This window comes from Coffea arabica, chromosome 1e, assembly GCF_036785885.1.
Source record: "Coffea arabica cultivar ET-39 chromosome 1e, Coffea Arabica ET-39 HiFi, whole genome shotgun sequence".
NCBI lineage: Eukaryota > Viridiplantae > Streptophyta > Magnoliopsida > Gentianales > Rubiaceae > Coffea > Coffea arabica.
This window is the reverse complement of record NC_092311.1, coordinates 42,984,907-43,000,941: the sequence shown is the minus strand read 5'-3', so window position 1 is coordinate 43,000,941 and position 16,035 is coordinate 42,984,907. Positions and strand designations below refer to the sequence as shown.

Genomic DNA, 16,035 nt, shown 5'->3' with positions numbered 1-16,035 from the left:
AGTGAGGGACGAAAAGAATATTTTTGTGAAATGTGAGGGATGAAACAGGTCATTTTGCCTATCATATTTTCACCAAACTTTGTCATAGAGGAGAGAAAAGCCTTCTAATCCTTATTTTATACTTAAAGCACAAGGTGAGGGTATTTTTGTCATAAAGTTTTCACCAAACTTTAGTTAGTTAGCAGGGCAATTTTTAAATGGGTTAATGGTCAATTATCTACTTTGACTTAATAGATGGGCTTAAGTGACTAAAAGTTAACGTTAGGAACTAAACTGATAGTTGGGGTATAGTTTAAGGGGGCTAATATGATAAAAACCCAAAAAGTTGGAACAAGTCATCCTCATCTGTGTGCATTTCCTACTCTATTTTGGCCCCTCCACCAAATTGGCAAGACTTCAAAATTTAATGTTTTAATAATACACTTTTTTTTTTGAAAAAAAAAAATTCAACTGCTTTGTGCATGATTTCTTTCTTTTGATTCGAAAATGCTTCCTCCACTCGAGAATGTTCCTCTATCATTAGAATAACATTTTCATTTTTCAGTGGTTGTGAATCTGATCGACGAAATCCATGCTTTATTTATAACTTTAGTTAAAAACTAATAAATAAAATGTCAATTAAAAAATTATTGCTAAATGTAAAAGGTAAAAACTAATAAACAACACCAATAAAATTTGGGATGAACGCGGACTAAAAGGTATTAGGGCTAAAGAACAAAACTTCAGCCAAAATTTGGAAATACATACGATATAACAATCAGAAATGAAGTTTAAAAATAAAACTTGAAATTAACTTAGTCATTCTTATTTTCTTTCTAGTTTTTGGCTTTCACAAAATCTGTTTTTGTGAAATTTAGAAAAATTTGCTTGATGCTACTTTTTATTGCTTGTTTTCTGAAATAAGCTAAAGGGAATTGTGAAATTATCTGTTGTGGTTCAATGTCCCTTTTTTTTTTTTTTTGTTCTAATCGCCCTTTTCTTTTTTGTTCTAATAATAATGATGTCCTGCTTTTGAGCATAACAATTGCTATGGTTTTTATTTGCTTGTCATCACTTTGGACTTTGCTTTTAAGGTATTTTGATGAAATTATTCTTTCTTGAATATATTTGGTTGGAATACTAAAGTTTTATGTATTCTTTGTATAAATTAAAACACAATTTCAACCAAGCTAAGAACTTTCCAACTCCAAATGCCCATATAGTTTATAAGCAAAAGAAAACTAAACTGAACCGATTAAGTGCTTCATAAAAATCTTTGAAGCCTGAAGAAGGCATAATGAAACTCAAATTATTTATTATACGAAAGATTCTTAATTATGGGATACTTAAAAAGAATGGCAGATAAATTTATGTTGTAGTGATAACTATTTTATTGAAAGAATGAAAAGATTGAAAGTACTTAGTAAGAAAGAAATTTGCAATGGCCATGGAATGCAGATGACTACATTAGAGAAACTACATAAAGAAATTAACAGTAATTAACGTAATGAGAAAATGAAAAAAAAAAACTGAAAGTACTTAGTGCTAAAGAAATTTAGTAATAGCCATGTAATGGAAGATGACTACTTTATTTTAACCAGGTTAGAGACATATTTGAGCAAAATAACGTAAAAGAACTACAAAATTCGTAGTTAATATTTGATGAAATGATGGTGTGGCTTTGCATTGGAGGATGACTACCTTATCTCGGCTAATCCACGTTTCAGAGTGGATTAATAAGTTAGGTTGGGTAACCTAGACATCAAAAGGACCAAACTTCCATTATGTGGAAGAGTTTAAAGTATATCAAAGATCATCCTGATGTGAGGTTTACCGGACACTTAATGACTTATTGTCACCTAGATTTTCCCAAGTACTCCATCTTAATAACAATATACCTTCATTTACACAATCTTCACGTTTGATATTCCTTCTTTTTTCTGTTCAAATTAATTTAGCCAACTTTTACCATTTAACTTTTTCCCTCCCTTTATTTGTTCAAAAGCAATTTTTTGTTCATTGCGTTTACCTTTTTTAATTCTATTTATTCTTTTGTTTAAATATAATTTAGCCAATTTTTTCCTTTTCTTTTTCAACAAAAAACACCATTACCATCTTAGAACCAGAGAGAAACTCAAGATTTCTTGGGTATTTGTGATTATTTATGTAGTGGAATAACTCACTGATGTAATTACTCAATTCATGTAAAGATTGTGTAAATGCATCAAAACACCTTTTTCTTGTTTTGCTTAATCATTGATAGTTAGGGTAGCCGTCAAATTTACAAATGATAAGAATAGTGTTTTTTGTTCAAAGAAAAGGAAAAAGTTGGCTAAATTATATTTAAAAAAGAATAAAAAATGTAAATGCAATAAGGAAAAAAAATTGCTTTTGAACAAATAAAGAGAAGGAAAAAACAGTAAATGGTAAAATTGGGTAAATTACTAAGGAAAATTTGCCAAATTGGTCCTTAACATTTTCACAAAAACTTTTTTAGTCTCCAACATTTAAAATCAGTCAGAATCGTCTCTAACATATAAATTATGATCCATTTTAATCTAATGCTCGTATTTACTCATTTCTCTAACTAAAAATAGAACACCTCTCTCACGTGAGTATATTTTTAAGGGTAAAATCGGAAAACATATTTCATTCTCGGTTGAAAGCAAAGTACCCCTTTTCACCTTTCCCCCTAACAAAAAACTGTCACCACCGCCACCCCCTGCTGCCCCCCCTTCATCTGTAAACTTATCACCCCCTCCTCCCCCACAAGCATCACCTTCCCCTTCCTTTGACACAACACCTCTCTCTCCAGCTCTTTCACCCTTTCCTTCTCTGCCAATTGCAGTCCTATCACCACCTACCTCAGTTTCTCCACCTCCTTCCGCTATAAAGTGACCGCTCACTATCCCTCCCTCTCCTGCATTAACTCCTCCACCACTACCTACTTCTTCCCAGGCTCCATCCTTGTTAAATCTCCCTCCACTTTCGGTAGTGTCTCCTTCTCCCGTCACCATATCTCTTATTCCAACTTTTCTCCCTACCTTCGAGAATAATACAGCCCAAGCTAATGCTCCAACTAGCTCAATCTTACCAGCAATTGCCCTTGAGAAACCCACTGTAAGATCAACTACACCTACTTCAAATATTACTGCAATCACAATATCCAGAAATGGTGGGGGCATGAAGGGCGGAGTTATCATGGCAATTGGATTCATGTGCTTTCTAGCAATTGGTCTTGTGGTGCTTGGTGTCTCGTTGGCACGAAAGCAAAAGAAAAAGGGGCCCCTTTCAACATTAGGTACACAATGCCTTTTCCATATGCTTCCTCCCAAAATTCAGGGGGAAAACTAGGCTTTTTTGTGATTGTAATTTTAGGGGGAAATGCGAAAAGGGGTACTTTTGCTTTCAACCGGGAATGAAGTGTGTTTTTCGATTTTGCACTTAAAAATATGCCCACGTGAGAGAGGCATGCTATTTTTAGTCGGAAAAATGAGCAAATACGAGCATTATGACCAAAATGGATCATAATTTATATGTTAGAGACGATTCTTGTTAATTTTAAATGTTGGGGACAAAAAAGTTTTTTGTGAAAATGTTAGGGACCAATTTGGCAAAATTTCCAATTACTAAAGAGGAAAAAAAAGAAAAAAAGAAAAAAGCAAACGTGAAAATTGTGTGAATGCAGGTACATTGTTATTACAATAAAATATTTTAAAAAAATTTTATGTGGCAATAAATCATTGGGTGCCTAAAAAGCCCCAAAACAGAATGATTTTGATATACTTTAAACTGTGTGTGTGAAAGTCAAACCTTTAAAGTAAAATAAACTTGAAGCATGTACTTCAATTGTAACTGTACTATAATAAAACATTGCCATCAGCCCACCTCAAAGACCAAAAGATTTTTTTTTTTTTTTTAAAAAACTTTAAGGGGTTACATTCTTCTCTTATGTTAACAATAGATTAGTATGGCACTTTCAGTTTTGACGGCAAAAGATGAATTTTATATCTATCCAAGAGTTACTGCTTCTAGTCTTCTTATGGTGTCAGTATCTAATATCATGATAAAAGTTTACTTTCACTAATCAATTTGAACTTGTATTTAATCTTTTTTGGCTTCTTGAGCAGATTCCAAGGAATAGTGCAATACAAAAATTATTAGACTTTTGGAATAGGTAGGAAATCTATTAAGATAAGACATTTTAATCGCTGCCATGTTTGTTCGGTGAATTATTTGTAGTTGCATACAACACTTGCATTTTGCAATCCATCATTGCAAGAAAATAATGAAGATATTACGCTTAAGGTATCGATTAAATAGGAAAATTCAACTACAAATGATAAAAAGGACATGCAGTAAAGATCGTGATCATAATTTACTCAAAATAATATTTATAACCCTTTAAGTTGTTGTTGTCAATCCCTCTACTGACATGCTATTTCTCCAACCACTTTTTTTCTACTTCTGTTGCTTTTTCCCAACTTATAGGAGCCTTGTTTTCTAATATTCATCTTCTTCTTGCTTCTTAATTTCCAATTTATGGGAGCCTTGTTTCCTAATATTCATCTAAAAGTCAAGAAAATCATGCTCCTGAAACTTCTGGATTTTTTCTCTTTTCTTTTCGTTAGTTCCTTCGTATTCTTCTTTGGGTCCATCATGCTATAACATTTTTCAGCTTTGAAATGTTTGAGGAAAGATAGTAGGAGTTGTCATGTCATATTGACATCGGATCATTTAGGAGTTTTGTCCACTTAGCTAAATTAACTAAAGTTTGGATGATAATTGAAAGTTGGTCTTAGAAGAAAAAATCGATTTTTTCTTTTTTATCGAAATCTCAATTGCCGACCAATGAACACCCTAATGATAACCACCTCGAAGATGGACTGTTGGAACGATGGTGTCCGGAGGGTGTGCTGGCCAAACCGTGTGAATCTCCGGCATGGTCTTTCTCAATTCGGAGCTTCCCCCTGGTTCGGACCTTTCAATGTTTCTTCTATCGGTGAAATCATAAACGACTGTCGTTTTGTAAAAAGAATACTCCAACTACGTTACAAAATAATTTTTTTTAAAAAAACTATGTTACAAAATAAAAAATGACACGGGATCCAGTCCACTTCTTAGTTATTGAGGTTTACTTATGAATCTTGATTCATTTGTCTAAAAATGTTTAATGTACAAGCCAATCTTGATAGAAGACTAAGCGCTAAGGAAAAGAAATTGCTAACGAAGCTTAAATTGCTCTGTGTCATGAAGAAAAGTTAACCATATCTATTCTTTAAGCTGAATTTTTTTTTTTTTAAGCTTAAACATATCATGATTCGTTCACATTTGATCTAGCTCAGCAAAACGTAAATAAAATATTGGGACAATTTCAGAAACCTCCCCTAAGGTTTCTAATAATTTCACTGAACTCCCCTGAAATTTGAAAAATTACACTTACCTCCCTTGATTTGATAGTTTTAGTAACAAAATCTTAAAATAATATTGACTTGGTCAATTTTTTAAATGAATACCCAAAATTTCCCTTGTGTAATGAGTTTTAATATATTTTTCGATACAATTATAAGATTATCTAGTATAATTATAAGGAAAAGGTTTCAAATTTTTTATGTCCATACCTACTATTTAATAAACAGTTATAATAATAATTTTATCATATGATAGGATACTTTTGATGGTAGTTTATTATGGATTTAGATATATAAGATAGAAAAGAAAATGTTGAAATAATTCATTCTGAGTTTATGAATTTTTCGGGTAATGAGATTATCATAATTTGGTAGTGGTTTTGGGTCATTTCTTTTTTATTTATTATTAATTTTAGTACCAAAAAATAAAAAAGCAAAGATCAGCAAAAACTTTGGATTACATATAAAATTAACTCGTCAAAAAAATCACTAGTTTGACATTTGGTTACAATAAAAACTAGAAACAATAGTGGTAGTTCTACAGTTTTATTCGTGAAAAATTTTAAAAAGGAATAAGAAGGAAAAAGAATGAAAAAAATAATTTTAAAACTCATTCTAAGTATAAGCATACCAAATAAGGGAATGGAATCTCATTAAAATATTTAAGGATAAAATTGTCATTTTAAATGATAAGGGTGGTATGTGTAATTTTTCAAATTCGAGAGAATTCAGTGAAATTGTCAAGAACCTCAAGGGAGGTTTCTTAAATTATCCCTAAAATATTTGAATCCAAACTAGGGTGAAAGATGCTTATCTCGCAGTATCACATTTCAAAAATTTTATAGTCTAATTACTTCCTTAAGGAGATTTTTAGGGGAATATTTTGAAATGTAAATGAGTAAAATGAGAAAATCACAAAACTATACAAGAGGCTGAGAGAGAGATGGGTTAGGTAGTACGAGGACAACAATTTTTATATTCAAGTTGAGGTTGTTTATTGTACATTTATCCTTGTATTAGTCAAGTCTGAATAAAAAGGAGGAAAAAACATTTCACTTGATAGATTTCAATGACTTTTAGTGTAAATGCAAGACTATGATTCACACGTTAACAGCAGGATTAAGTAATTAAGAGCATCTTACCTAATGAATTAAATAAATCTCAACTTATAGCCTCCAGGTTTCAACCAACATCGCCCTCAATGGGTTGTGCTAATGATAGTGACTCTTGTGTTTTTTTCTTTTCATAATTGCAGATTAAGATGATTACTATGTCAATGTTTAATTATTTAATCCATCGCTTCGACTTTAAGTTTTAGGCCAATCTCAAAATGCAGCCTTCAACTTCACTGAATTTGCAAAAAATTCAATAAAAGTTAGAACAAGAAAAAAAAAGAAAAAAAAGAAAGGCTCGAGTCCGAAAATCTTTTATATATAAAAATCTGAAAGTTATCTTGATTTGCAAATTTTCCAACAGCTATTTAATAAATGATAACGCCCAAAATTTAAAAAAAAAAAAAGAAACCAAAAGAATTATGGAATTGTGCTTATTCAACAAATCATCATCAACAGTTTCTTATTCCTTCAACATATAATTTCTGGCTTTTGATTAGCAAATGGTTACACCTCCACTCAACATTATTTTAGAAAAAGTCGGTCCTCTATCATTAATTAGAGTGAAGTTGTCGGGGAATAATTACTTAATTAGTGTCTCTACTCCGCTAATAAATCCTAATCGAGGATGATAGCATCCGAGGAAAGTCAACACTTACTTGACAATAATATCAGAAAAATAAGATAAGCGCTATACTATTCTATACCTTTGGGACACCGGATTAAAAAAAAAAAGGTAGGTTCGATGTTACTTTCTTTGCAAAATTATAAATTTTTTAAGCTTTTCGGGGTGCTTGTTTAAAAATAAACAATTAGATAAATTGTGTTGTTTGATAGTAATATTTCAAACTTTGAAAAGTTCATTTACACTTTGATCATATAAGGTTGATTTAAATATTTTTTATAAATTGTTTTTTTACTCAATTAATGAATAATGTATTAGTACTGGTGTTTTGAAAGCTACCATTTCATTGAGGGGTAGAAACAAACAATCACTCACTGAAAGGGTAGAGAGAGAAATCTGAGAATAGGGATGTCTAAAACAACAAGGCAGATGGAGTTGATGACTTGCATTGATTCCATCTTAGATAAACTGCGGCTGTTGGTTCCCCAGGGTGATCTCTGCAAGTATGATCGTGCTTTGAATGAGCTGAAGGTGGAGCTTGGGCTAGTGAAAACATTCCTTCTGTGTCAGTGGAAATTGGGATATTCCGGGGGTGACTTGGAAGATTCTGTTCATAAAAATGGGCAGCAGTTTTACTCTCTTCTTCTTCGATTCAAGGATGATGGATTGTCCCCCAGTGACTTGGCTGGATCAGCTTCAACTTTTGGAGATATTCTAAAGAGTTCTAAGCAACAAATCAGGACATCCTATGTCTGTGATTCCGATTCTTTACTGAAATCCGTTGATGAGGATAGAATCCGACGGAATACAAGAGATTTTGAGACAGACGGTTTCAGGAGGTATAATTGGGACAGGAAAATGTATCCCAGTATGTTGGATCGCTTATTGGCATCCAGTTCTTCTTTGACAGATGAGTTCATGGAATTCTTCCACTCCTTGCTAGAGAATTTTGTCGATATTCTCAATTGGGGTGAAGCCTACGATTCGGAACTTGAAAAACTGTTGGAGCCCTTGCAAGAGAAGCTAGTATTCCTCAAAAATTTCATTCTCTTTGCCAGGTCGCAAGGCAAGCAGGAGCGGAAACTTATGGAGCACAGTGGAGTTGTGGCTCTGTCTGCAGCCCATCTTTGTCACAGTTGCTGGTTTTTCAGAGATGATAATGAAGTTTTTGTTGAAATCAGCTTCAAGATTGATGAAGTAAAAGATCAGATCAAGCCTGTTGTTGAGCAAGTCCGTTTGGCTTATATCAGCATCTTGGAATCTAAGTCTTCATCACTTAGGATGTCCACCGAGGCGAATATGTGTATAGTGGGGAATTTTGTAGGTTCTCTCCTAGGTAATCTTTGGGAGTTTCTCGTAAAGTGTCCTGCTTGGTTTACTTCATCTCTAAAGCATCAAATTCGGATACTCTGCGAGGGACTGCAGTTCTTGAGAGGCATTTTGATGAAGCAGCAAGAGGATTATGATGGGCTTCCTGGAGGAATCAAGGATCGCATTGTGGCTGTGGTCAATGATGCTGGGATTGTAATTTTCTCACTATATCAGGACAATATCCGAGAAGCTTCAGCCATGGAAATAGATCTTAAGCTCTTTTGTTTACTGGAGAAGATCAAGCTTGTTAATGCCGAAATTGAGAAAAAGTATCCTGTAGCATCAAGGTCCAAATTTCCTACAACAAATGCATTAGAGTTGATCGATCTTCTTCTAGAAAAGTTGAAGGAACTGGAAAGCTGTGAAGTCGATCCATTATTTTCTTTTGCAAATGATCGAGTTGACTTCTTAAATTCATACTTGAACAAGATCCAATGCATTAAAGTTGACCGACCTTTGGAAACATTTACGTATTATGACATGCCATCCTGGATCATTGATCTGGAGAAGCAGATCCGGCTTGATAAGCTCCGACATCAAAAGATGCAAGCTGATGTCCCATTCTTAACGTCATTCTTGGAGAAGAATTTGGAGCAGCACATCAAGAATGAAAAGCACCAACTTCAGACGATGGAAGATGATCTTGTATCTTTAAGATCATTATTGGAAGAAAATGGGGAGCAACACAACCATCAGGAAGATCCCCATGCCCTTCGGAGTCATGTTATAGAGGTTGCATACAAGGCAGAGTTTGTTATCGAATCCTTATTAGTTGGAGATATCTCATTCTATTCTCTGCAGTTATTTGATGACATTGCACGAGAATTTAAGCTCGTCAAAAGTCTAGCTCAGGAAGCTACCAAGATTCCGAGGCATCTGACATCACAAGGTAACATCTCAACAATAATTGAATGGATCACAATTGAGAGTGTTTAGATAAGACATTGATTTCAAATAATATTTCACCTGCATCATAAACACATTTCTCAATATACTTTTTTATATGAGTTAATCACATTTTATCCCCTTAAAGAATACTCCATTTCTTAGTTTACCCCTTAACCTTTAATTTTGCTCACTTAACCCCCTTTAAGACAAAATTGCCCTTACATTATTTTGACTTTTCATTTATCTTGTTTTCCTTTCTTTTATTTTTTTCTCTTTTTTCTATATTTAATTCTTCCTCTTTCCCAAAAAAATCTTCACCTTAATGATCGAAATTAAAAAAGAGGAATTGCATAGATCTATCTTCTGCTTAAATGATTAAAAAAAATATTCAAATCATTTTCCTAAAATACAATTTTTTTAGCCTTTCAATTCTTTTAATTTTGGATTTTCCTCTTTCCTTTCTAGTTTCTCATTTTATTCCCAAGAAAATATCTTAAGATGAAATTGTTTTCCTTTCTTTTATTTCTTTCTCTCTTTCATTCTTCCCAATAGAAATTCCATTTCAACGAAAATTTTTGTTTTCAGTTTGTAATTGCATATTTCTGGGTGAAAGTTTAAAAGGCATTAAAAACTAATTTTGATTTTTTGTATGATGCCACGTGTCACAAATTTCAATTGATGATTATTAATCAGGTCATAATTTCATCTTAAGATATTTTCTTGGGAATAAAATGAGAAACTAGAAAGGAAAGAGGAAAATCCAAAATTAAAAGAATTGAAAGGCTAAAAAAATTGTATTTTAGGAAAGTGATTTGAATATTTTTTTAATCATTTAAGCAGAAGATAGATCTCTGCAATTCCTCTTTTTTAATTTCAATCATTAAGGTGAAGATTTTTGTGGGAAAGAGGAAGAATTAAATAAAGAAGAAAGAGAAAAAAATAAAAGAAAGGAAAATAAGGTAAATGAAAAGTCAAAATAATGCAAAGGTAATTTTGTCCTAAAAGGGGTTAAGCGAGCAAAATTAAAGGTTAGGGGGTAAACTGAGAAATGGGGTATTCTTTAAGGGATAAAATGTAATTAATCCTTTTTATATTCTCAACTATCCTTCTAGAATTAATTACAGTTTGTCCCCTTGAACTTGACCATTTATAACACTTTGCCCCCCTAAACTTTAAATATATACACCTTGCCCCCTTCATTGATTAGGTCATATGTTAATGATGAATTTTCGACCTAAAATTTTAATAAAATGACATTAATGCCCTTACATAATAGTTCAAGAATAATGCTATATTTTTAATCAGAATATGAAACATTTTATTAGAAAAAACACAAAGTCATTTGATTTAAATAATTAAAAAATAAAAGGTGGTATAATACCAAAGAATTGAAAAATCATATTGTGGAAAAAAAGAATTTAAAAAATTCCTAAAGCATCTGCACAAGTTTTCCATCGCTTATCTTTCTTCCTTTAAATTGTAAATGGATTAGTTTTGATAATTTTCATTTACTTTGCAACTTTCATAAGATTTTTACGAGTCAATAAGATGCTATTTAGTAATTTTATACTACATTCACACCTTGCTTTGTATTGTTTGCATTCTACATTTAAAAAAACTAAAAATTAAATAAATATGCTTTCACTATATTTTTATTTTTAATCATGTTTTTATCTCATATAAAATCCATTAAAAAGTGCTATAATAAAAAAAAAGCAAATTATTTTCATTCCAAATGCACTAATTAATTTCATATTATTTAAAATAAGTAGTGCTATCGGCATTGAGTTAAACACATCAAGTTGCTTAGACTTCTTTTTTATGAATTATTTAATTCATTTTAGTGTTAAAAGATCGAAATGCATAGTATAATTGTGTTTAAATGCATTTAGAAATTATTAAAGAAATGGGTATTTATTATGTTACAATTACTATTTGTGTTTAAGAATTAGCCAAGAATATTTTGGTTATAAAAAATATAATTTCATTTTAACCTATCAAAAAGTTGACCATAAGGAATGGAGTGTATATATTTGAAATTTAGGGAGCAAAGTGTTACAAGGGCCCAAGTTCAAAAGGACAAAGTGTAATTAACCCATATTTAATCTCACTATTTATTTCAAATAATAATATTTTAAAGGGTTAATCACATTTAATCCCCTTAAGGTATACCCCATTTCTCAGTTTACCCCTTAACCTTTAATTTTACTCACTTAACCCCCTATAGGACAAAATTGCCCTTGCATTATTTTGACTTTTCATTTACCTGGTTTTCCTTTCTTTTATTTCTTTTTCTCTTTCTTCTTTATTTAATTCTTCCTCTTTCCCACAAAAATCTTCATATTAATGATTGAAATCAAAAAACAGGTATTGCAGAGATCTATTGAAATTAAAAAAAAAGAAATTGTAGAGATCTATCTTCTCCTTAAATATTAAAAAAATATTCAAATTACTTTCCTAAAATACAATTTTTTAAGCCTTTCAATTCTTTTAATTTTGGGTTTTCCTCTTTCTTTTCTAGTTTCTCATTTTATTCCCAAGAAAATATCTTAAGATGAAATTGTGACCTAATTAATAATCATCAATTGAAATTTGTGACATGTGGCATCATACAAAAAATCAAAAAATAGTTTTTGATGCCTTTTAAACCTTTACCCAAAAATATGCAATTACAAACTCAAATCAAAAATTTTCATTGAAATGGAATTTTCTATTGGGAAGGATGAAAGAGAGAAGAAAGAGAAAAAGAAATAAAAGAAAGGAAAATAATTTCATTTTATAATATTTTCTTGAGAATAAAATGAGAAACTAGAAAGGAGAGAGGAAAACCCAAAATTAAAAGAATTGAAAGGCTAAAAAAATTATATTTTAGGAAAGTGATTTGAATATTTTTTTAATCATTTAAGGAGAAAATAGATCTCTGCAAATCCTCTTTTTTAATTTCAATCATTAAGGTGACGATTTTTGTGGAAAAGAAGAAGAATTAAATAAAGAAGAAAGAGAAAAAGAAATAAAAGAAAGGAAAACAAAGTAAATAAAAAGTCAAAATAATGCAAGGGCAATTTTGTCCTATAGGGGGTTAAGTGACCAAAATTAAATGTTAGAAGGTAAACTGAGAAATGGAGTATACTTTAAGGGGATTAAATGTGATTAACCCTATTTTAAATAAAACTCTATCGGTCTATCCAATATGTTAGCAGTCCATTTTGTATTAGTGATATTTCATTCTCTTTTTAATTTTTTTGGAAGCAGTGAGAAGCGCAACTAGTGGAGCATCCTACCAGGTGTCATCATCGGGTAGTATCCCAACAGTCGATAAAGCTGAGGTGGTCTTGCAGGATGTGGAGCAAGCAATGATTGATAGACTTATAAAAGGTCCAAAGCAGCTGGACATCATTTCCATTGTGGGCGTGGCTGGACTAGGCAAGACTTTTTTGGCACAAAGAGTTTACCGTGGCCCTAGAGTTACATCTCACTTCCACATTCAGGCATGGTGTTGTATCTCCCAAACATATTGCAAGAGAGATTTGTTGCTTCAGATTTTGGCTTGCATTGATCAGAAAACTCAATTTTCTGAGAAGGATGAATATCAATTGGCTCTTGAACTCTGGCAACGCTTGTTGGGACAGAGGTTTCTCATAGTTTTGGATGATGTTTGGGACATCGAAGCGTGGAATGCTTTAAAATCTTCATTCCCAGAGAAAAACAATGGAAGCCGAATACTCTTAACAAGTCGACTTACTGATATTATTGGCACACCTTATCATCTTAGGACACTTGATGAAACAGAAAGCTGTGAATTACTACAGAAGAAGCTGGCAGCTATTAGAGAAGGAGGCTATTCCGAAGAACAAAATCTTCTTGGGTGGAAAATAGCAAAAACTTGTAATGGAATGCCTCTATCAATTGCCATCATATCTGGTATCCTTGCAACTCTCGATCAAACTGGTTGGGAAGAAGTCGCAAAAATGGTAAGTTTAACTGCCATGGTTGGTGCCACAGAACAATGCAGCAGCATACTAGAGCTGAGTTACGAGCATCTGCCTGACCATTTGAAGCAATGCATTCTTTACTTTGGAGCCTTTCGAGAAGATTCAGATATTTGTGTCCGAAGGTTGACATGGCTATGGATCGCTGAAGGATTTGTGCAGAAAAGTGAGTCGGAGTGCCCAGATAAAATAGCAGAAGGCTATATAAGGGCTCTAATCAACAGAAGCTTAGTTATGGTGGGGCAACGAAGATACACAGGTGAGGTCAAGACCTGCCGCATTCATGATTTGTTGCATGTCTTTTGTGTGAAAAAAGCCAAAAAAGAAAATTTTCTACAATTGGTACGAGGGTATGATGAGGATCTTACATTTGATGAGCCGTACAACCCACGTCGATTATCTATTCAAGCTCAACCAAAGCATTTCATCAAATCTAGGATAATTTGTCCCCAGATACGCTCTCTATTATATTCATCTCGAGATTTTGGGGTCCGCCAACTCTGGTGCAATTTTGGTTTCATTTTTCTTTTGAAACTTCTTAAAGTGCTAGACTTGGAAAATATTAGTCTAGGTTCTGATTTCCCGAGGGAATTATGGTCGCTTGTTCAGCTGAGGTACTTGGCAGTTCTAGGTTGGCTGAAGAATGGGATTCCATTCTCACTAGAAAATCTTTCAAATTTGGAAACTTTTCTTGTGAGAACAAAGGATGATGTTGGTCTTTCTTTGTTGCAAGATACTCTTCTAAAGATGAAGAAATTGAGGCATTTGCATGTGTATGGTGCTTTGATTGATATTAGATTGGCCAATGATAACCTTGAAAGCTCCTCCATCTTAAACAATTTAGACACTTTTTCAACTATGAAGCTTTATCTGGGGCAACATATGGAAAAGATGATTAGGAAGTTTCCAAATATCCGTCAACTAAAATGCTGTCTCGTGGAATCAACAGAATATACTATAGACAGCAATAGGGTCATGGTGATGAACTTTCTGAGTCATCTGGAATCACTGAAGCTGAATCTAGGTAAAGTGACTATGCATTGTGTTGAACTCCATCTCCCCTCCAGTCTAAAAAAGTTGACCTTGGAGGAATTTTCCTGGTGTATAATTTCCACAATTGGAAAGCTAACCAATCTTCAGGTTCTGACATTAAATCGACAAGCTGATGGGGAAGAGAAACAGGACAGTCAAGACATGGAAGACATGGAAGATAGTGAAGAAATGGAAAACATGGAAGAGGAGGAATTCTTCCCTAAACTCAAGTTCTTGAAATTGAAATCCTTGAAGATAGTTAGGTGGAAAGGCTTGGGGCATTGTTTTCCCAGTCTTGAAAAATTAGTTTTGGATGATTGTAAGAAATTACAAAAGCTACCTTCTCGTTTAGGGGAATCACCTCTTAAATTGATTGAGGTGCATCGATGTTCATACTTGGATAGGAAATCATTTGAAGACATTGAGGAACAACAGAAGGATTATGGAAACGTGGATCTGAAAATCCTTATCTCAGAAGAAATTGAGGAGTCTTTTTCATGGTCAGATGTAGATTCAGACGGATGGTTACCAGAAGAAAATGATGAGTCTTCTTCATGGTCGGAGATTCAGACGGATGGTCAGGTTAACGATCATCTGCCATAAGCGTTAGTATCTTCTGTATGGTTCTATTTACATTGATTTCATATTTGTCATTGTAATGCATAAATAAGTAGCTATGTATTAATAACACAATGTACCATTTGATTAAATTGATTATTCAAATATTGAGGATGGATATACTTATAATTTACTTCTAGATGTTACACTTGCATCTCAATTATCTATGGAACTTATATGATGGAATGTATACTTACCTAGTGAGTTATATCTAAATACATGTTTCATTTGGAAAATGGGAATATAAAATCTGATACAATCTTGTATTTGTGCTTATTCATTTAGTCAAGTGTGTTGTGTCATGTGACAGATTTTAATCTTTAATCTTTAACTTTAGTCAAGTGTTAAACATTTTTCTAATCACTAGTCAAACCCCCATGGTTACAGATGTTACAGGTGTGATGGTATGTGTTGTGCTCTGCTATGCATTTAGCTTGTACCCTAACTGTTCTGCAAATTAACTGCTGGGGTGATGGTGTTTTGAGGGTGTGCCAGGAAAGGTTGTCGAGAGTGGGAGCAAAATTTGACAGCTTGTGGCCTAAGCTAGAGTAACATGATCAGGAATGTCTGTCAAAGTTTAGAACTGTCCTCTAGTCCTGGAACTCTCATCATTACACAAAATTTCCTTTTAAAGTTTCTTCTAGAATAATTACATTTTTTAAGTAAATTTCGGAGTTTCTTCTAGGGGATTACCATTAAGTGCTTTTTAGAGTTTCAATAATTTTATTTCGATTATTGAGGACTATCTTTCTTTTGCATCTAATCAATACCACACGTAGCATATCTAGCCACGATATATCTTTTTTTTTTTGCCTTATTTACAACCATTTAATGTCTTTTTTAGCACCAAGTTTTATCAGTAGGGTTCAAACTATGTATTTCCTATTATTATAATTCACGAACCTCAGCCTCATCTGACATGCATAGCCAAGCTACTGCTTATGCAAAGTTGGCTGAATCTAAGTCATTGAAGCCTGCTTCTGTGAATAATGAAGTTCTGAATGAGCCAA

The 16,035-nt window shown here is 32.8% G+C and overlaps 1 protein-coding gene across 1 annotated transcript; it reads left to right on the top strand.

The window, feature by feature from the left end:
* Positions 1-7,493: 7,493 nt before the first annotated feature.
* On the top strand, positions 7,494-15,158 carry LOC113694860 (putative late blight resistance protein homolog R1B-23). The gene is made up of 2 exons (XM_027213761.2): positions 7,494-9,387; positions 12,639-15,158. Exons 1-2 carry the CDS (start codon positions 7,536-7,538, stop codon positions 15,008-15,010), a joined length of 4,224 nt encoding a protein of 1,407 aa, XP_027069562.1. The 5' UTR covers positions 7,494-7,535; the 3' UTR covers positions 15,011-15,158.
* The last annotated feature ends 877 nt before the right edge of the window (positions 15,159-16,035 follow it).

Excerpts from the sequence above, each read along its gene's own strand:
- LOC113694860 (XM_027213761.2), top strand. The coding sequence starts at position 7,536 with ATGTCTAAAACAACAAGGCAGATGGAGTTGATGACTTGCATTGATTCC. Across the intron at positions 9,388-12,638 it reads GAGGCATCTGACATCACAAG|TGAGAAGCGCAACTAGTGGA; the intron begins GTAACATCTCAA and ends TTTTGGAAGCAG.